A 23,136-nucleotide genomic window follows, 5' to 3' on the forward strand; every position below is an offset into this window, starting at 1 on the left:
ATTATCCATCATAACAAATTTCATCCTGAGATAAGTCAAATACGTTTGTTTTATAGAGGAACAACTTTGAATAATTTTCCAATAGCAAAGTTCCGTCAGGTGATAAAACTGACTACTTTAGAAACTTGGAACATATTTCACAATGAGAGATGGAGAGAGAGAAAAAAACACTGATGCTGCAAAGGGACCTAAATTTGTTAATCTGATCGATTTAATATGGCAATTAAAGAATGAAATAAGTGAAAGTGAAGATGGATAATTCACAAAGATGTGTTAATAAAAGGTGAGGAAGGTACTGATACATTTTCCTGATTTTCTAGAGCTCTTTGGTTAAAGTGACTTATTTGAGCTGGATGTCTGTAATTAGCGGAGTTCTGCTGGGATCTCTGCTGTTGGTAATGTACACAAATAACCTGGATGAAAATGTAGGTGGGTGGGTTAGTAAATTTGTGGATGATACCAAGATTGGTGGAGTTGTGGATAGTATAGAAGACTGTCAAAGAATATAACATGATTTTGATCAGTTGAAGATATGGGCAGAGAAATGGCAGATGGAGTTTAACACAGATAAACGTGAGGTGTTGTACCTTGGTAGGGAAAATGCAAGGAGACAGTACACTGTTAAAGGCAAGGCATTGCTGAGCAGAGATCTTGGGACCCAAGTTCACTGCCCCTTGAAAGAGGCTACACAGGTCGATAAGGGGGTTAAGAAGGCTTATGGAATGCTTCCTTTTACTAATTGAGACACTGTATTAAGAAAACAGGAGGTTATGCTGCAACTTCATAAAACTCTGGTTAGACCACATCTGGAGTATTGCGTATAGCTCTGGTTGCCTCACCAGATGTTGAGATTTGGAGAGGAAGCAGAAGAGGTTCACCAGGAGGCCACCTGGTTCAGAGGGCATATGTTATCATGAGAGGCCGGATAAACTTAGGTTAATTTCTCTGGCACGTCGGAGGCTAAGGGGAGATCAGATAGAGCATTAAAAGATACTGAGAGGGATAGATAGAATGGACAGAGAGCATCCATTTCCCATGGTTGAAACCTTCAAGACCAGAGGGCATACATTGAAGCTGAGAGGCGGTAGGTTCAAGGGGGATGTGAGGGGCAAGTTTTTTACTCAGATAGTCGCGGAGGCCTGGAATGTGCTGCCTAGTGTGGTGGCAGAGGCAAATATATTAGAGGCTTTTAAGAGATGTTTAGATTGGCACATGGATATAAGGAAGATGGAGGGATATGGACATGGTGTAGGTGGGAGACATTCGGCACAACATTGTGGACTGAATGGCCTGTTGCTATGCAGCACTCTGCTATGTTCTCTAGACTCTTGAACCTCTAGCACCTCCATTTCCATTTCAGGGGAATTACTTCTAACTGGTCTGCCCATAATTATCAAATTGAAACCAATTTCAAGTAAAGACTCCTGTTCCTTCTGCCACTTACAGAGTTCATGAAGAATTTCCCCATGGCCCTCTTCTTGCTCATTAAAATGTTGCTCCTTGACATCATCAGCAGTTACTGGTTCAGCATCAATGTTCTCACTAATAAGGAAGGGCTCCAATTCTACATGTACAATTCTCTCTTCAGTACTGTTCACTGATTTCACTTGAGTGAGCCGCAACCTCCTTCATTGGTAAGACTGAAGATATTATCTTTAGACCCTGAACCAAACTCTTCACTATCTCCCCAGATCAGCAACTTAGGCCAGACTGGACAATTTATTATTTAAACTACTCTATTTGAAATGAGGCTTATGTTTCCAACCCCAAACCATTTCCTAAACATCTCTCACCTCAACCCACTTCCTGTTGATTCCCAGACTCAACTATTTCAATGCAATTCCACCATTCTCTTTTCTGCTTAAACTTCAGTTTATCTAAAAATCAGTGTCTAAAATTTGTGCTCAGTGACCATCGTCGACTCCCAGCACATTAATTTTAAGTATATTAAATTTAAAGACTGATCTTCAGGAGGTGTCTGTTTGTGTCTTCACTCTTGCCCTTAATGCTCTTTGAAACACCTGTAGCTCTGGCCTGTTGCAGCTCCTTACATTGTCAGAATCCACATTACTCTGCTGAAACACTCCATCACCTTATCTGGGACCACAGTCTTTGACATACTCCCTACATCAGCAATAGGTAGCAAGTTACATTTCTATGGAGAAATTATTAGTTCCTCTTTACACTTCCTTTTTCCTTTTGTTGCATTTTAAATTAAGTGCAAGAAGAATGACTATTCTAATATCAAAAGAGTTTCGAAAAATTAAGGCTCATTTATGAATTATTTTAAATACCAATATTTTCTAATTTGCTACTTTGTAATTTACTGGAGTCAAAAGGATTAACAGATATGTTTTGTAAATTGAAATTTCCTTGAACTCATAAGACACAGGAGCAGAATTAGGCCATTTGCCCCATCAAGTCTGCTCTGCCAGTCCATCATGGTTAAATTACTTTCCCTCTTAGCCTGACTTCTCCCTGTAACCTTTTGATACCATTTCTAATCAAGAACCTATCAACCTCTGCTTTAAATATTCCAAATGACCTGAACTCCACAACTATCTGTGGCAATGAATTCCACAGATTCGTCATCCTCTGGCTAAAGAAATTCCTCCTAATCTCTGTTCCAGACGGATGTCCCTCTATTCTGAGGCTCTGACTTCTGGTCATAAAACTCCCCCATAGGAAAATTCTTCACCACATCGACTTGTTTTAGGCCGTTCAATATTCAATAGATTTCAATGAGATGCCCCTCATTCTTCCAAACTCCAGTAACCACTGGCCCAAAGCCATCAAATGCTCTTCATGTGTTAACCCTTTCACTACTGGCACATCCCTTCTGGATGCTGCGCACACGCAGTTTCTCTCTGGCAAAAGTAACAACAAGCAGACCAATGGCACACTTGACAAACAACAAACATAACACAAATAAACATCTGTGTACAGTATTAACTTTAATAAACTTAACTGCTTTCCTCTGTATGTGTTTGTGTATGCTACTGGCATACTGGTTATAGCAAGTGTATACGACGTAAGTGTGCCTGTCATGTATGGAAACTGCTTGCTGTGCTACGGGCTTGCATTCAAGATGCCATTCAGTCAAATTTGGCACCAAATCATAAGATTGTTATTTGGATATTAAAACGTACGTGCACATTAATTCAAGGTTGTGAAATTATTGCGGTGCTGCCTAAGGCCAGTGACTGAACCCACTCTCACACTCGATACTGTCTAGAAACACATTACTTCTTGTAATTCATTACAGGCTAGGTAGGCTTGGAGCCCAGTGCTAGTGACAACTGGAAAGAGGATGAGGAAGAGTTTGAGATTTGAAAGATTTAAGAAAACTTGCGATAACTTGCCGCACCTCCGATGTACTTTCGGTGCCTCTGCCACCTTCCACGCAACTATCCGCAGAAGAAATCGCTTCCTTGGAATCATCTTGCAGCTCAGCTACATTTTGGTTTTTACCGGGCGCCGCCTGTTTTTCCGCTGTGGTGCAGTCTGGTTCAGCAGCAGCTTCTCCTGTTTCGTTACTATCTGCAAAGTGCAAACATCACACTGTAAGCATCATTTGTAACCCCTTCTTCCTGCGCCTTGTGGCAGCAACCTTGCTGTCTCTTTTACATTTGCCTGCTTTTTCTTTACGAGGCCAAGTTGCTAGCTCGATGCTCAACCCAGCACAGATGGAGAGTGTGCAGGGAGCTGAGCCAACTGGATTCGAACCCCGGCACTCCTCGCCTTGAAGTCTGGTGAGGGTGCCACTGCACCACTGGTTGGCGATACTGTAAGCGGAGGACAGAATATTTGAAGACTAATTTAAAACTAAAGACTCCTTTAGAGAAAACACCAGTGACAACGACTTGAAGTGAATGTGAGCAAGTTTTACTCTACCCACAAACATAGAGAGTGGTGGGGATAGGGATTAAGCTTTCTAGAGGAAATGGTAGTGGCAGATACAATTTGGTCTGATACATGACTAGGACAAGCTTAGGGGAAATGGGCCAAGTGCAGTCAAATGGAATTAGTGTAAATGGGCACCGTTAAGATGGACAAAAGGGCCCATTTCCATGCTGCATGAATCACAGAACTAATACCCACACCTATTTTTCCTGTAACAATTGAACTTTGAAAGAATTCTGTCCTGTTTTAAATTGCGTACATCTCCTGTTCAAGTTCATCACATTGAGAATTTAGACTGAGTACTTTATATTGTCATTCAGCCTGACGTAGGTTTTGTTTTTCTGTCATAGTTTTGGAACATGATAACGACAATTTATCAGTCATAGAGCATGGCAGGCTCATCTGGAAACAGTGTTTCTGGCTAATCCCATCAACCCGCATCTGGACCATAGCCCTCCATACCCCTCCCATCCATGTACTTATCCAAACTTGCCTTAATTGCTGAAATCAAACCTAAACCCGACACTTCCATTGGCAGCCTGATTCACATTTGCACCACCCTCTGAGTGAAGAAGATCCCCCTCAGATTTCTCTTCAATATTTCATCTTTCACCTTTAACCTATGACCTCTAGTTCTAGTCTCATCCAACCTCAGTGGAAAAGGCCAGCTTACACTTACCCTACCTACAGTGTACCCCTCAATTTTGTAAACCCCTATCAAATCTCCCCTCATTCTCCCATGCTCCAGGGCAGAGGGTCAATCTTTCTCATTATCTCAGGATCTCAAGTCCTGGCAACATCCTTGAAAATCTTCTCCAAACTCTTTCAAACTTATTGATACCTGTCCTGCAGGTAGGTGACCAGAATGGAACTCAATAATCCAAATATGGTCTCAACGATGTGTTATACAATTTAAATTACAATAGAAAATGGATGTAAAGATTCTTGTCTCATAAAAAAAATCACAAAAGATGAATAAAAGCACTACAAATTCTGGTAAAACTAGACAGAAAAGAAAATATTTGGTGAAAAGTGGCAGCAACTGTGGATAAACAAAGTTAATGTTTCAGCTAAACAATCTTTGTAAACTCATAAAAAAGCATGTTTAAGCTTGTTGAGAAGGGGACACCATGGAAAAAACAAAGAGTATGTCTCAGACTGAGAGGAAACCAAGAGAGAATTAATGCCACACATTTGGGTTCAATGAAGAGAAGATGTTGAAGGCTTTCTAATGCCACTTAATCTATTTGGAGGTGATGTACATAGGGCAGAAATGGTGCTGGGGGGGATGTAAGGCATAATTTATAAGATATAGAACACAACAACTGCTGGAGATCTAAATGGAAGGAAAATGCACAGCAACCCCAGCAGATCAGGGAGCAACTGTGGAGAGAGTGAGAAAAACAAAGCAAATTACATCTGAACTTGCCAGGACTGGAAAGCTTTTCCAGCATCTTGCGAATGACACAACAATGGTTGACTTTATCAAGAATGATAATGAGATGGAGTACAGAGAGGAAGTGGAGCAGCTGGTGGATTGGTGTGAGAAGAACAACCTAAGCCTGAATGTGGAGAAGACCAAGGAAATCATTGCGGACTTCAGAACGGTGCAGACAAACCATTCCCCTCTCTCTGCAAATTCATGGCTCCTCTGTAGAGAGTTAAGCGCACCAAGTTCCTGGGAGTTCACATCATGGATGACCTCACCTCATCCCTTAATGTCACCTGAACAAGAGGGCACAGCAGCACCTCCACTTCCTAAGAAGACTGAAGCTGGCAAGGCTCCCCCCCCCCCCCACCCCCATCTTAAATGCATTTTACAGGAGCGACATTAGGAGTGTCCTTACAAGTTCCAGCTCCATCTGATATGGGAACAGTGAAGCATTGGACCAGAAGGATCATAAGGGACTCCCTACCATCTATCACGGATATTTATCAGGAGTGGCTGCATATCTGGGGTCCTTAGCATTAGGGATCCCACCCATCCATCCAGCATCCTCTTTGACTTTCTACCATCAGGCTGAGGACTCCAACAGGAATGAGAACAGGAATGGTCAGGATGAGAAACAGGATCCCAACAGGCTTCTGAAATCCCAGCCACATCGTATTCGAAGCGTCACTGGTTAATCTGGTCCGTACCGTGCAATATTTCATATTAATGCACTTTGGTTTGTTATATATGTGTGATTCATCTGTAGATTTTATCCTTACCTTCATAAGTTATTGTGTGTTATGTGCTTTACACCCTGGTTCTAAGAAACGTTATTTTGTTTCTATGTGCATTAAATACATATAAGTAGTTAAATGACAATAAAGTTGACTTGACTTCAGGCTTTGGTGGTTGTAGCCCAACGTGATGATGAAGGAACCATACAGCACAGTCACACTGTTGTTGGAGTGGGGACCTTGCACTGAGCAATGTTACCCTATACTCTACTCCCATTCCTCCTTGTTCCCCTTCAGCTCTAAGGCAGGTGCAAATCGCTGTAAAGTGATATTTTTTGAAAAGTGCTTTAGCAACCTAAACCTGTGAAATACACAGGCCTGGTATTAAAAGGGAAGCAACAATCACTGAAAGCAGCAACGCCCTAAACGGATAGTTTTTATCGTAATCCTTAATTTGGCATTAGCACAATACACTGACTGCTACAAAGATACCCTGCGCCAGGTTTCTGTGTTCCTGAGGTAGTGCAAATTTCAACAACGCTGCTTTCTAAATGCAAGTACTTTTTGCCAGGGCCATGGCTGATTTCTGAACGAATATTTACTTATACACAAGGTACAGACATTGCCCTGCTGTTTCAGGAGGCAGCTATGATGCCAGTTCTGGTAAGAACAGCAGTTCTCCTTTCCTGACAGATGCTTGAGAAATAGGTGACTGCTGCCGTTACATCATCATGCTCATTTCATGGCTAACGTTGCTCAACTTTTTTTTAAAATTTGGATTTGCTTCCTTACTTGAATTTAAGTTTGCCTGCTGGCATGGCGGAACTTGAATCCATCTCTCGGTAAACAGCCCATTTCTCTGCGTACTCATCCTGTAAGCTGACCACTCTACCCTGAGGATTAGCTTTACTTGGCAAATGAACATACAAACATCCAGTTTGCATCAATGACCCACATGGTGCGAGAATGTGCTGGGGCAGGTCTGCAAGCATCACCTCGCTTGTGGGTATCATACCCACAACATGTGTCTTTATTCTTGGAACGTAGGAGGAAACTGGAGCACCCGGAGGAAACCTGCGGAGTCACGGGCAGAACGTACAGTACAAGCTCCTTGCAGACAGCAGCAAGAATTGAACCCAGATTAGCCATCACTGGCACTGTAAAGCATTGTGCTAATAGGTATGCCATTGTGCCACCCTGTCGGCTTCAGTGTCACAAAAATGCCATCTGTTCATTCACAATTTATCCTATGACCTAAAAAGCTTCTTTACACCACGGTAACGTATCATCGTACAGACTAACGTAGCAGCTGCACATCTGGGTAGCATTGCAGTTGTGTGTGTGCGCCCTTAAATCCTGGTGGAATCGTCGGGGCGCCATCATGACAAGCTTTTTGCACCGATCTTTTTGGTGATTGCTCATCATCTTGGGCATCTGAAACCTGGCGGAGCCCATCCCTCTCCAGGTTTTTGGAGCCGGCTGGATTCGAACTCGGGAGCCTTCGCTCCAAAGTCCAGCGCTGACGCCACTACGCCACCATCCAGCAGTGAGCACAATGCTAATATAGATTGGAGCATTCTCCAGTTGGGTGTTTGATTCCGGTGCCATTCTTTAAGGAGTCTCTGTCGTCCTCCCCACTGAATGTGTGCGCTTTCTTTGGCGCCTCCAGTTTCCTCCCGCAATACAAAGACATACCAGATAGGTTAATCAGTCATTGTAAATTATCCTGAGAATAGGTTAGGGTTAATTGGATTCGTTGGGGGTTGCTGGGAAAGCATGGCTCAAAGGGCCAAATAGTCTACTCTTTACTGTACTTAAAGCTGAAAATAACATGTCGTCGTGGCTGCACATCAAACTGTTTCTGCTCCAGCAGTAGGTGAAAAATACCTCAATTATATTGTCAATTCGGCATAAGGTTCAACCAAAGTTCAAATTCTAACCCGTCACATCAAAAACTTTTGACCATGAATCCTGCTCAAAGAAAACTTCCCTTTTCACGCTTAAAAGCAACATGTAAATATTTGAGCATTACCTGCAGCAGAATGGTCAGGTTGAACGGAGGCATGGGGCTCCACTGAATCTTCAGCCTGCAATTCCATCTTCTTGGCGGTACCTTTAGGCTGATGCACCGAGTTATTTTTCTCATTTCTCTGCCCGTGTTTATTCTGCCAAACAACCCAGTGTGGATAAATGAGCAATCTAACTCCAGGAATTAACTGTTTGATGATGTATGCTATAAATGGATTTTACTTCTTAAAAGATAAGAAATATTAGATTGCACTATTCCAATTTAGAAGTACCCAAGTAGAAAATATGAGAATATAAACAAATTGAGAAACTTTTACACAAAACTGTTGAAAACTACAAGGCATTTTCAATGTAGGATCTGGGGCAAAAAGACACCAGCAAATTTATAATTAAAATATGTTTGTGGTTTTGTTTTGTGAAAACCTTTTGTTTCACATGAAGGCAGCAATTAGACCTGATGAAGGATCTCAGCCTGAAACGTCAACTGTTTACTCTTTTCCACAGCTGCTGCCTGACCTGCTGAGTTCCTCCGGCAGTTTGTGTGTGTTGACATGCAAATTCAAACTGAATCCAGTGACACAATTTTGACGGAAGAAGGTGCCATCTCCAGTATTGAACTAACATACAGCATTTCCCCTTTTGGCCACCTAATCTAGATGCTTCAGGTGTAGTTGACAAAAGTACAAATGGCACCGTTTTTCAGTGTGGTCTGATGTACTGTATGTGAGATTTGGTTTCCACTGGTGGGTGGGAAAGGTAAATGGCTGAAGAGGAAGGAAGATAGGAGAGCGGAGTGGGCTATAGGAGAAAGGGAAGGAGGAGTGACACCAGTGTGAGGTGATAGCCAGTAAGACAAGGTAAAAGGCCAAAGTGGGGAATAGAATAGGGGAGGGGAGGGAGATTTTGTTTTTAGCCAGAAGGAGAAATCGCTATTCATACCATCAGGTTGGAGGCTACCCAGACAGAATATAAGGTGTTGCCCCCTTCACCCTGAAGGTAACCTCATCTTCGCACAGGGGGAGACAATGGATCGGCATGGTCCATGGGAATGGGAATCAGAATGAAAATGTTTGGCCAAAGGGAAGTTACGCTTTTGGCAGATGGAATGGATCAATTCCATTCAACTTCAATCTTCCTTCGAAGTATTATCAGGAACATTTTGCAATCATATCCTCCAGGCATATAAGCATTTGAAAAGTTAGAAGTTGGCTGTGCTGCTAAATTTCAAATCATCCTGTAGGACTCTGATATAATTTCTCAATGAACAGTAAATTGAGCAATTCAGTTCTGATGCAGGGTCTCAGCATGAATCATTTACTATTTATTCCTTCCATAGATACTGCCTGACTTGCTGTGCTCCTCCAGCATTCTGTGTGTTTACAACATCTCCTGTGTCTATGATTCTCAATCTAAATCATTTGTTTATGATTATCTTAGTGGCAGTATTAACAATTTTAAGCTAACACTTTTGTGATGAAGAAAATGCAGTGCAACTATGCTCTCATATCAGATAGTTGATCCTGAATAACTTATTGTAGCATTGGATCTTCCATACATACCCTTTTTCCTTCTCCTGTGACAGGATCTGTGCTGGTGGCTGTCTCCTTTTGGGAAGATGAACACTTGCCGTTACCAGTAAGTGCAGGTTGTGCTTTGCCTTCCAATCCATCAACACCCTTCTCCCCACCCTGGCTTGTGGGTTCAGCACCAGATACTTTGCATGTTCTCTGGGTACCAGGGACATTCTGCTGCACTGGATGAACTTATCAAAAATTCAACACAACAGAAAACAGGAAATTAAGTTGAGGAATCTATATTCTCTCCATCAAACTTACTCCACTGCGAGTTAACATAAAGTCTACATGTTTGCTCTTGCTGCACTTGGACAACAAAAAAAATTATTATTACAATGAACGCATTAGAGAATATACTGCATGCCCACCACAGCACTTGTTCCTTCAAGTGACTAATGCAAGCCATTTAGAAAAACGTGAAGCAGTGTATTCACCTCTGTTTCCAGTATTTTTGGCATTGTTCATTTACAAACAACACTGTTTTATCGTCAGGCCTAATCTGGATATTAAGCATAGCCAATGTCCCTTCACTGCAAATTGCCCAATATCTTGCATTTCTTAAAAATAATCTGTGTCCCCTACCTTTAGTGATTTGTCCAGGATTATCAATTTTATTTTGGTTGATTACAGCCTCATTTTTGGCAGAGTCCACAGAGGATGTTTTCTCGGGCAAACAAGGCAAATCTTGCAACACATCAAAAGGTTTATCATTTCCAGTTTTCTTTCCATTCTTTCTTCCATTCTTCCTCTTGCGTCGCTGCATCACAGAATAAAAAACCCATCAGCACTTGCATCTCACTGCTCTGTTACAAAATATGAAACAGCACTATACCGGTGTCATGCAGTGACAGACCATTCCAATAGACTGGTGTTATAAGGGACAGAGCTACACTCACCAACAGATCCTAACCAATGTTCCCTCTAAGGTGTGTGCGTGGGTTCCAAGTGGTCTTTCCTGGACATTCCTCCAGGTGTGTGGGACATTCAGAGCACATAACGACCCCATTGTCCTCTTTGACTCACTTCTCCCAACTAATCCTGTTGTCCACAACACATTTTTTTTCAGAAAAATCCTCTCAGTAGTCAATTTGTCCGCTCTCATCAGAGAATTAGTCTTTGATGTTCACATCTGAAGTGTTCTTTCCTGGACATTTCTCTGGTCGGAGCTGAGCCCATAATGACTGCATTCCCCATTGTCCTCCTTGACTCATTCCCCCAACTAACCCTGTTGATATCTACCTTCTCACTTCACAAGAGAAGCACTTCCTTCCATTCATGAATCTCATTCTCCTGCCACTTTTACTTACTGTTCAATTTACTCCAAAACAGCATTACACCACTTGCCAAACACCCCTCATTCAACTTCCATCTCCATCACCGTGGTCAAAGATACACTTAAAAAGTGGACTGTTGCTTAAACTGCTTGAAGAAGTTTTAGACGAGATCAGAACTAACATAATTTCTTAATAAATATTACTTCATTGCCCTCTGCTAACCTTTTGGGTACTTTAACCACTTAAAACACACTTTTGCTATGACAACAATGTGAAAATATTTAGATCAAGGTTCTTATCCACTGCCATTCTTTCCAGTCTTTGATTCCAGAATATCTCACTCTGTTATTCCATACATACCCTCTTTGATCGCTTGCCTTCCACGATGTTAGTGTCGTTGGCCTTCTTTTGGGAAGATGAGCACTCGTTATCAGCAAGTGCAGCTTTCGTCTGGCCATCCAATCCACCAACACTCTTCTCCCCATCTTGGCTTGTGAGTTCAGCACCAGATACTCTGCATGCTTTCTGAATGTCAGGCATGTTCTGCTCCGCTGGATGAGCCTGAACACTTAACACACCTGAAAACAGAAAATCAAGTTGAGGAATCGGTCTCGGTCCATCAATATTTATCCATTGCATGTTAACATCGGACCAAACGTCCATGTGCTTGTATCTGGTGTTCTTGGACAACAGAGTAGAGACATCAGGAAATAACTGTTGCACTGAACATGCTAGAGAATATGCTAGACACCCACCACAACACTTGTTCCTTTAAAAGATTAATACAGGTCATTTGAAGCAGCGTATTCACCTATATTTCCAATACTTTTAACATTGCTTGTTCATCAGACCCAATTTGGATGTTAAGCATGACCAACTTCCTTCATGGTAAATTTCCCAGTAACTTGTATTTCTTAAAAATAATTTCGGATGTCTACCTTCTGTGGTTTGCTCAGGATTATTGACTTCATTTTGGTTACTTGCAACCTCAGCTTTGGAGGAATCTATGGACGATGTTTTCTCAGGTGAACGGGGTGATTTTGGCCACACCTCAGAAGGTTCATCGTTTCCACTTCTCTTTCTATTCTTCCTCTTGTGTTTCTGCATCACAAAATAAAACAGCCCATCGTCTCACTGTTCCGTTGCACAATATGAAACTGCACTGTACCAAAGTGTCACACAATGACAAACTATGCCAATACCCCAGTGCTTTAACGGACAGAACTATACTTACCGGTAGATTCTAATGTCAGACATGGACTAAGAGTACTACACTCCAGTATTACACAATGTTAGACCAGGGCTATCCAACTGTCTACCCGTTCTATGTGGAATCTACAGAATTACAAGATGTGATGTTGGACTGGGTGGGTTGATGCATATTTTGGATTGGTATTCTTCCTTCTGATGTTTGAGCATGATATCAATGCTCTAGTCTTGGAGACCTTCAGCCAGAATCCTCTGCAGATTCCACAAGGGGGCCAGACTTCTCAGTTTAGGCAGTTTTCAACAAACCTATGCCTTTCCTGACCTCCTTGGCAACTTTAGCTTGAAACCACAGATAAAGCTGTTACAGACTTCAAGACACCACTTCAATTTATCCCTCTTGTTCCTCGGTCTCCATCACCACTGACCCACTGCTGGAACCATTATTCATTCAGAGTAATATGAAACAGAATATAAGGAACAGAATAAGAGGAGGAGTCAGACCATCAGCCACTTCATCCACTCCACCAATCAGTAAGATTAAGGCTGATCAAAGGCCAAGACACTTCCTGCTCCCTCCCTATACCCCAGCTCTCTTTTGGTTTAAATGCTTTCAATCTTCATTTCCAGGCACACAATGACACTACGTCCACAAGTGACTGACGTAGAAACTTGCAAAAAGTTGTTATATTTATGAAAAGAAATTCCTCCTCATTTCAATCTTAAAAGGTAATTATGTTTTCTCCAATTATCTTTCAGAAAAATCCTCTCAGTAGTCAATTTATCAATTCTCATCAGAATATTAGTCTCCGCCCAATTTTTATTCCTAAATCTTTTTTTGATTCCTTAGACTCTATTATTTTGTCATATCTGTGGAAGAATAAGCACTCTAGAATTAATAAAGTTTATCTCCAAAAATCTAAAAAAGAGGGTGGCATGGCTTTACCTAACTTTCGTTTATATTATTGGGCAGTCAATATACGTTGTGCTACCTTTTGGTCTTTTTTCCATGGCCAACCCAAGTGCCCTAATTGGGTGGCAATGGAGTTGAGTTCCACTAAAGATTTATCTATCTCTGCACTTCTTGGCTCTGTACTCCCTAGTAGTTTGTCCAGATTAATAGTTAATCCTCTTGTTAGACACACTTTGTGTATATGGGCTCAGTTTAGGAAATTCTATGGTTTCCATGGTTTTTCCTTTTCTAGCCCTATCTTACATAATCACCTTTTTTTTTTACCTATTACGTATGATTCAGCATTCCATGATTGGTATAGGAAGGGCATTAGACATTTTGAAGATCTTTTTATTGATAATCACTTTGCATTTTTTCAACAGCTCTCTGCTAAGTTCAATCTGCCCAATGCTCATTTTTTTAGATATCTCCAAATTAGACACTTTATTAATCTTTTAATTCCTAACTTCCTTGAAATGCCCGAGAAAAAATGTTATGGATTTCTTTCTTTCTATTAATTCACTAGGTAAAGGTTTAATATCATTTATTTGTGATAAATTAGCAGCCTTACGATGTGCCCCTGTGGATAAAATTAAAATGGCATGGGAGCATGATTTAAATACCTCCTTATCTGATGAGACTTGGGACTCGACTCTCAAATCGGTTAATTCAACCTCTCTTTGTGCTTGCCATTGACTTTTACAGTTTAAGATTGTTCATAGAGCCCATATGTCTAAATCTAAATTATCTTGATTTTACCCTAATATTAGTCCTCTTTGTGATAAATGCAAAAGGGGCGAGGCCTCTCTCATTCATATGTACTGGTTTTGTCCCAGCTTGGAGAAATTTTGGAAAGATGTACATTATCGTATATTCTGAATCACCACCTAGAACCTAACTCTTTAATTGTTTTGTTCGGCTTTTCGGGTAAGACAGATTTATGTCTGAGTTCGATTAAGAGTTGAATATTATCTTTTGCTTCTCTCCTGGCTAGACGTTTAATCCTCCTTAGATGGAGAGATGTTGCCCTGCCCACACATGCTCAATGGCTTAATGATATTATGTCTGCTTAGACCTTGAAAAAAATGCATTATTCAGTTCTTAATTCGGATATAAAGTACATAAGGTCTGGGGACCTTTTATTGAGTACTTTCATAACCTTCCTCTTAACTAAGGTTTTTTTCCCGGTCCCTTGCTTTGAGCTCTTTTTTTTTGGTAGTAGGCATTAATATCTTCTGTTGCTAAGTGTATTTACAGTTTTGGGGGTTTGAATGTCCTGATTTACATTCTCTATATTGTGTTGTGGTTGGTCTGGAGTTTTTTTTTGTTGCGGGGCTTGGGGAGGATACTAATTTTACATGTCTTCAATTTGGGTGCTTTCTCAATTATCTTTTTTTGTACCATATTATTATTGTATGTTTATTTTTGCACTGTATTAATGTTCTTCATTTTGATCTGGGGGTTTTTTATCTGTAGCGATGTAGAAAATGTATAAAAAAACTAATAAAAAAGAATATTAGTCTCTGATCTTCACATCACACCTGAAGTGTTCTTTCCTGGACATTTCTCTGGTCTGAGCTGAGCCCATAATGATCATATTCCCCATTTTCCTCCTTGACTCATTCCCCCAATTAACCCTGTTGGTATCTATCTTCTCACTTCAGAAGAGAAGCACTCTATTCCACCTGTGCATTTCATATCCCCCTACTCTTACGAACTGTTCAACCTACTCCAAACCAGCATAACATCTCTCGCCAAACTCACCTCATTCAGCCCCTATCTCCTTCACCACAGTCCCAGACAGATTTGAAAAGTGGATCGTTGACTGTTCCACTTCCAGACACTCTAGACTCTAAATTATGCAGAACTAATATAATTACTTAATAAATATTACTTCATTGCCCTCTGCCAACATTTTGGGCACTTTAACAGCTTAAAATAACACTTTTGCTATGAGAACTATGTGAAAATATTTAGATCACGGTTCTTATCCACTGCCATTCTTTCCAGTCTTTGATTCCAGAGTATCTCACTCTGTTATTCCATACGTACCCTCTTTGATCGCTTGCTTTCCACGATGTTAGCATTGTTGGCAGTCTCCTTATCAGCAAGTGCAGCTTTCGTCTGGCCATCCAATCCACCAACACTCTGCTCCCCATCTTGGCTTGTGAGTTCAGCACCAGATACTCTGCATGCTTTCTGAATGTCAGGCACGCTCTGCTCTGCTGGATGAGCCTGAACATTTAACACACCTGAAAACAGAAAATCAAGTTGAGGAATCTCAGCTCATTGGACCTGAAGTCTGTGTGTTCGTACTTGGTGTTCTTGGACAACAGAATAGAAACATCAGCAAATACTGCTGCATTGAACATGCTAGAGAATATGCCAGATACCCACCCCCAACACTTGTTCTTTTAAATCACTAACTCAGGTCATTTGAAGCAACGTATTCACCTATATTTCCAATACTTTTAACGTTTATTCATCAGACCCAACTTGAATTTTAAGCATAGCCAACTGCCTTCACTATAAGTTTCCCAATATCCTGCATTTCTAAAAAATAATTTCAAGTATCTACCTTCTGAGATTCGTCCAGGATTATTGACCCCATTATGGTGATTTATAGCCTCATCTTTGGTTGAATCCACAGAGGGTGTTTTCTTAGGCGATTCCGCTAACGCAACAGAAGGTTCATCGTTTCCTCTTTTCTTTCCAGCTTTCTTCTTGTGTTTCTGCATCAGACAGAAATAGCTCATCAGTCCTGAAGCCCTGTCACTCTGCAATGGATTTAGTTTTGGGGGGAGAATACGAACCAACCCCAGCACCGTTATAGTATCACTCATTGCCATCTGTTCCTGCCAGTTCTGTACACCAGTGTAACAAGGGACAGAGCTATGCTTACCACTACTATCATAATTTCACACAACGTGCCCATGAGTACTACACCCCAGCGCTATACAACGAAAGATTCTGGCCCACCAACTCTTGCAAATGGAAGACAGGCATTTTAGATGGCATGGACAAATTGGACAAATGGGCCTATTTCAGTGCTGCATTGCTCTCTGACTGCAAAATTCTACCCACTCTTTATGGGATTCTCAACAGTTGACAGAAATGCCGCTGGACAGTACAAGTTGAGACCTGCAGCACTTGAGAATGTTATCCCTCCTCCTGATTTTTGAGCATGGTCTCAGTACTCTAGCCCTAGAAATTTTCCACCAGAATCCTCTGTAGATTCCTCAGGGGATGAAAATATTCAAGTTAAGTGACTTCCAATAAGCCCTATTCCTGTCCTGATCTCCTTACACTTGTGACCGCAGCTTTAAGTTTGGATCCACAGCTTAAACTGAGATGGGCTTTGAATCACTGCTTCAAGACTTAATGCCACAGAGCAACTTGACCAGACTGAAAAATCACAAAGGACACTGGGCTTGGTGGAAGAGAGTTTCTCACACATCATCCTAAATGTCAACACTAACATCTCTAAATCACACCCTAGACCTACATTTTCTGAAAATATGCTCCAGGAAAACACCTTTCAGTGATCAACCTGAAATTACTCTTAGAATCATAATGCCCTCAGCCATCACTTCACAATTGTATTCCTCTCTTGGTCCAGGTCCTTGGGAGGTTCTCAGTCCACAGTGCCTTCAAATCTCCCCCTTGATCTGACTTCTTCCTTCAAAATGAAATCACTCTCGTCCACCTGTGAGTTTCACTTACCCCAACTCATCCCACCTATTCTGTCTATTCCACAACAATACTGAACCTCTCTCCAACTCCCTTCATTTAGTCTTTTTCTCCAAGACTCCAGTTAAATTTGAAAAAGGAAACATTGATTATTTTGTTCACAGAAATTTTGGACAATAAATTCTGTAAGAAACCAACTAACACATACGATTATATTTCTTCTGCTATCTTTTGGCAAAATTAACAGTACAAAATAACACTTTTACTATAATAGCTATGTGAGAATACTTAGATCAATGTGCTTATCTACCTAGTCCTTTTCAGTCTTTGATTCTTGAATAATCACCTTGTTCTGAACGTACCTTCTTTGATCGTCTGCTTTCCACGAAGTTAGCTGTCTCCATTTGGGAAGACAAATCCTTCTTATCAGCAAGTGCAGCTTCCGTTTTGTGAAGCGATCCATCAACGTCCTTTTCCCCACACTGGCTTGGAGGACCAGTAATGGATCCATCACTTGTCACTGGGTGAGCTGGAACATACATCGCATCTGATAACAGAAAGTCAAATTGTGGAATCTCTATGCACATCATCACGTCTGCTCCATTCCATTTTAACATAGGACCTTAATTTTATGTACTTATCCTTGCTGCCCTTGGCAAAGGTTCAACTTAACAATTACACTCTCCATCTTTCACTGGGTCTTCAAGGGGATACACTGAAGCACAATGGCTCCATGGTCCTCCAAGTGACCAATCCAAGCTACATACATAAATTTGGAATAATGTACCTCCAATAATTTCCTGTATTTTTAATAAAGCAAATTTTAGGTTAACTCTGCTCCACCATTAGACCTCACCTGGATATTACACAAAACCAAGCTCACTCATTGTACGTCGCTCCTCATCTTATAATCCCTTAAAGTAATTTTATCACTGACCTTCTGTGGTTCTTTGACAGACGTTGGCCTCCTCTTGGCACTTCACAGCCTCATCTTGTGTGGAACCTGCAGCGATTGTTCTCTCAGGTAAACAAGATGATTTCTCCAACACAACAGAGGTCTCAGCATTTCCATCCTGCTTCCTACGTTTCTGTATCACAAAAGAAAGGTTATCAACCCCAAAGCCTCAGTTCTGTAACAGATTTGGTTTTTAAAGGTTGAATATGAAACGTCTGCCTTTTCTAATATAGATGATATATTTAATGAAACCATTTGTCCCCTTTAAGAATCTCATCCACAATCTTCAGCAGCACAGGTGCAGCACAAGGCTGTGCGATCAGCCCCCTACTCTACTTGCTCTACACTTATGACTGTGTGGCTAAGAACAACTCCAATACCATATTCAAGTTTGCTGATGACCTCACTGTCGTTGGCCAAATCAAAGGTGGTGACGAATCGGCATATAGGAGGAAGACAGAAAATCTGGCTGAGTGGTGCCTTAATAACAACCTCTTACTCAATTTCAGCAAGACCAATAAGCTTCTTATTGACTCCAGGAGGAGGAAACAAGAGGTCCAAGAGCCAGTCCTCATCAGAGGATCAGAGATGTAGTGGGTCAGCAACTTTATATTCCTCAGTGTTAATCATTTCAAAGGACCAGCTCTGGGTGAAGATAATCAAATCAAGTTTAATTATCATTCAACTGGATATAGATACAGTTGAATGAAAGTTTTCTTCTGGGGAAAAGGTGCAAAACATAGCCAGCAAAGAAAACATACTTATGCAAAAAAAATCTATAAACCAAAACCCTGAGTGTCATGACCCGCAATTGATGGTACAGTCTCCTGGCAATGAACAGACACACGCAATCCAGCCTGTCAGTCCACCAATTGAACACGGGAGAGCAGCACTGACAGGAGAGGCCAGTCCCTAGCTGAGCGCATCTCCTCAATGGGTCTGCAGCAACAGACAAACCCACGGCTTGAGGCCTATTCTCCCAACATCTGAGGCTCCACAGGTCCCATAGCACCTGTGTCACCACCAAACAAGGGAATCAGGCCAACAGCAACTTACATTAATAATGTCTAACAGTCCTGCAATCCAAGTGAAACATCCAAGTCAATCGTCCACACTTATCTGCATGCCACCTTCATGCACTGTCTTTGAGTAGCAGGCAGCAACACGTTCTGCCACCAGATCAGCTCCTCCGAACCCAAACCAGCTCCTCCGACATCCCGACCAGCTCCACTGACATCCTGATGGGCTCCTTCCCCAACATCCTGGCCAGCTCCTTCGACACCTCAGCCTGCTCCGCTACTGACACCAGTCCAGCTACTCTGATCAGCAAGCAGCTTAATGATGGGCAGCCCTGTGGTACCCGAGGATCTTGAAGTAGAAATGGATCATAAAAGAACACATCCACCAAAGATAAAGGCCGCTGAGTGCGAACATGCTGCCGACTCACCAGAAGTCTGAAGCGCAAAGTACAATTACGAAGAAAGCTACTTCCTTGGGAGTTTGCGAAGTTTCAACACACCACCTATAACTTTGACAAACTTCTATAGATGTGTAGTGAAGAGTATACTGACTGGCTGTATTACAGCTTGGTATGGAAACACCAATGTTCTTGAATGGAAAACTGATCTTGAAGCCCTCCCCACCATTGAGTACGTCTACACAAAGCATTGTTGCAAGTAAGCAGCATCCATCATCAAGGTCCCCTGCTACCCAAGACATGCTGATATCAGGACGAAGGTACAGGACCCTCAGAACTCACATCACCAGGTGCAGGAACAATTATTACCCTTCAATCATCAGGCTCTTGAACCAAAGGGAATAATTTCACTCAACTTCACTTGTCCAATCATTGATATACTGCCAGAACCTATGGTCTCACTTTCAAGGACTCTTCATCTGATGTTCTCAATATCTGTTAGTTAGTTAGTTAGTTATTATTATTATTATTATTATTATTATTTCTTTCTTTTTGTATTGTAGAATTTGTTTTCTTCTGCACACTGGTTAAATGCCCAAATTGGTGAGGTCCTTTCATTGATTCTATTATAGTTATTATTCAATTATAGACTTATTGAGTATGTCCACAAGAAAATGAATGATGGTGCTATGGTGACATGTAGGTACTTTGATAATAAATTCATTTTGATTTTTGAATAATAAAGATTTTTTAAAAATGTCTGAATTAATCTATTAGCTTTCTTAAGATGAAAAATATTTCAGCTGTTTAGAAAAGAGTTTCCCCAACAAGTTTATGATGCATTTTAACCTACTTAGCTGCGTTGTACTGTGGAATATACACAAAGTGGGAAGTAAGTCTAATAATCCAATCCCAAGCATATATGCTGTCCGGCTTCCATCTTCTGACAGACCCCTCCATCCTTTTGTTTCATAATAGATGGTAGTTTGCAATATGGATCAAATTTCAGGAGTGTCAATTCACCAAGGAGAGCTACGCTGCTGGAAACTGTACCTTACAGGTGGAAGATTAAAACAAGGTGCCTTAGGAGCTAGTAAAGGGTCCAAGGTACATTTGCAAAGCACATCATCCTATTTAACGTACGCAAAATTCTGGAGGAACTCCCCAATCAGGAAGGGGGAGGACACCAGCATAAGAAGGTAGGGAGCAGGGAAGAAATACAAGCTGGCAGGTGAGGCAGAAAGCCGGCTTCACTTATCACATTTGAGCTAGCTTAAGTACCTTGCCTAATCAAGGATACACTTGCTCTAGAAGGAATACAGTTGCACACTGGTTCATAGAGAGATATATCATTGTATATTGGAAAAACGAGTGGTAACCCAACTAACATGTATAAAGCTCGAAGAAGACTTTATAAGGTAAATAAGAGGATACATTGCCTTGACTGAGGAGTCCAGAACTAGTGATCACTAAGATCAGCCATTTGATGCTGAAATGAGGTGAAATTTCTTCATTCAGAGGGCAGTGAATATTTGGACTTCTCTACCCACTGGAATGCACAGGCTCAGTCATAGTATTCGTAATGGTGATAGGTAGTCTTTGGCCCACAATTCAAACCTCTTCAGTAATGCACTGTTAGCAGCTTATTGAAGGTCATAAACTGGAACTGCCTTCTGATACTCCACCATCTCCCACTCTCACTTTTAAATCAAACCTTTGCACTTGAAATGTTTCCTCGATGTCCATGTTTGTTTGACTGCACCCTTGTGAAGTGTACAGACACTTTTTCTGAAGTAAAGGCAGTGAAATGATGTAGGTTCCCAGCAGGGTGGGGAGTAGCTATGACAGAAACAGAGTTAATGTTGCAGCATGCAGAGCTTCTGTCAGAATGGTAAAAGTTGCTTTTCAGATGACTGCTATCATGGGATCATATTCAACATTGCCTTGTGCACATGTCCTGTACAAAGTCTGACGAATTTAGTGCACTATGAGACTTTCCTATTAGACATTCCTTAACCTACACAAAAACTCTTGCACTGTTCCTGGCCAACCAGGATTAATGTCACATCGGACTACTTTTAGAAATGGAACCAGTTGCCATGACAATTATTTGATATGAAAACCAAAGTGGCATGGCATGTAACGGTTTAGCGCCATCAGTTTACAATACCAGCTATCAGTGATCAGGGTTCAAATCCCACCACTGTCTGTAAGGAGCTTGTGCACTCTCCCTGTGCCACATGGGTTTCAAAGTTCAAAGCAACTTTCTTATCAAGGTACAAATTTGTCACCACATATAACCCTGAGATCCATTTTCTTGTGGGCATACTCAACAAATCCTCTGGTGCTCCAGTTTCCTCCCACGTTCCATGGATGTACGAGTTAGGTTAGTAAAGTGAGGGTGTGCTATGGTAACACTGCAGGTTGCTCCCAGCTGTGTTGGCCGTTGATGCAAACAACACATTTCACTATATGTTCTGGCATATACGTGACAAATAAAACTAATCATATACCCAGAAGATGCTGCAGACGCTGTAAATCCTGAGCAACATGCAAAAAAAATGCTAAAACACTACAGGAACTCAGCAGGTCAGGCAGCACCTATGGAGGGGAATAAGCAGTTGACGTTTCAGACCAAGACCATTCATTATTATTTATAAATGCGAAAAACTGCGTGAATCAGTGTAATTACACAGCGTACTGCGTAATTTAAATCATCACAACTTTTCCAACATTCATAAATGTGTCACATCCAACAACACCCTTGATTCTATCCCATGCATTTTGTTTCAAGAATGTACCTATGAAAGTAATTAGAATGGATATTAGTGGATTCTGGAAGACAAGTGTTTTCTCTGTGAAACCTTCAGCAAAAAACACAGAAGCTGTTTCCCTAGAAGCTAATATCCTAACAGCGGTAGACATCGAGATAATCACTTACAGTTTCAGGTGCGACAACATCATCAGTATCTCTGATTTCCACTGCAATTGAAGCGAGCTCCAACACATTTGATGCTGAACAAGGAAAGCGATCAGCAAGTGACAATGATGCGTCCAGTAAAGATGCTTTCTGGCATTCTTGGGACATTTCAGCAACGTTATCTTCCATCTTAATGCAACATCTACAAAGGTTTTACAAAGTTCCTTTTTATTGAAGTAATATCTGCATAATTATCATCGCATTTAAAAGTTACTAGCATGTGAATGAAACAGTATGATATACATAAATTCAGTGGACACTTTATTAGGCACAAGACTGGAACCCAGTGTGGTTTTCTACTGCTGTAATGCAATCACTTCAAGGTCCAACATGTTAATGGTATTTTTATTTCAGTTTTGTTTTTCTAAATGGAAAGTTTGCTGCACCATCTCGGTCATTCCTGTGAATCGGAAAGCATTTACAAGACAGACTCCCTTTCCTAAAGCATATTAGGTTTTACTAGTAATCTCGCACTACTTCATTGTCCCAAACCTATTCCAGTAACTGAATTTCATCTTCCCAACCAACTTAGTGGGGTTGAAATTGTATCGCTACATGTTTTTGTCAGAATCTGATTTATTTTCATTGGCGTACACTCAGTGGCCACTTTACCCGGTACATCTTTCAGCCAAGTGTGGTCTTCTGCTGCTGCATCTCATCCACTTCAAGGTTTGACATGTTGAGCATTCAGAGATGCTCTTCTGCACACCACTGTTGAAACAAGAAGTTATCTGATTTATTGTTGCCTTCCTGTCAGCTTGAACCAGTATGACCATTCTCCTTTGACATTTCTCATTCACAAGGTGTTTGCCCACAAAACCGCCACTCACTGTTTCTTTTTTTTTCCCCACACCATTCTCTATAAACTCTAGAGACTATTGTGCATGAAAACCCCAGGTGATCAGCAGTTTCTGAGATACTCAATCCACCCTGTCTAGCACCAATCATCATTCCGTGGCCAAAGTAATATAGATCAAATTTCTTCCACATT

At 41.2% G+C, this 23,136-nt stretch overlaps 1 protein-coding gene across 1 annotated transcript in view; it reads right to left on the reverse strand.

Moving 5' to 3' along the window:
• LOC132380343 (E3 ubiquitin-protein ligase rnf213-alpha-like) overlaps positions 1 to 22,896 on the reverse strand; it is a 163,611-nt gene extending 140,715 nt beyond the window's left edge. Inside the window, exons 1-12 of the mRNA XM_059949090.1 lie at positions 22,758 to 22,896; positions 22,107 to 22,287; positions 17,731 to 17,881; positions 17,156 to 17,340; positions 15,682 to 15,835; positions 15,156 to 15,355; positions 11,884 to 12,046; positions 11,306 to 11,523; positions 10,254 to 10,428; positions 9,657 to 9,859; positions 8,102 to 8,234; positions 3,368 to 3,540 (exon numbers count right to left, since the gene is read on the reverse strand). Of these exons, the coding sequence (XP_059805073.1) occupies positions 3,368 to 3,540; positions 8,102 to 8,234; positions 9,657 to 9,859; positions 10,254 to 10,428; positions 11,306 to 11,523; positions 11,884 to 12,046; positions 15,156 to 15,355; positions 15,682 to 15,835; positions 17,156 to 17,340; positions 17,731 to 17,881; positions 22,107 to 22,287; positions 22,758 to 22,804 (1,983 nt within the window). The 5' untranslated portion in view covers positions 22,805 to 22,896. The remainder of the gene's footprint in view (positions 1 to 3,367; positions 3,541 to 8,101; positions 8,235 to 9,656; positions 9,860 to 10,253; positions 10,429 to 11,305; positions 11,524 to 11,883; positions 12,047 to 15,155; positions 15,356 to 15,681; positions 15,836 to 17,155; positions 17,341 to 17,730; positions 17,882 to 22,106; positions 22,288 to 22,757) is intronic.
• Between the last annotated feature and the right edge of the window lie 240 nt (positions 22,897 to 23,136).

Source organism: Hypanus sabinus, chromosome 23 (assembly GCF_030144855.1).
Source record: "Hypanus sabinus isolate sHypSab1 chromosome 23, sHypSab1.hap1, whole genome shotgun sequence".
Taxonomy (NCBI): Eukaryota; Metazoa; Chordata; class Chondrichthyes; order Myliobatiformes; family Dasyatidae; genus Hypanus; species Hypanus sabinus.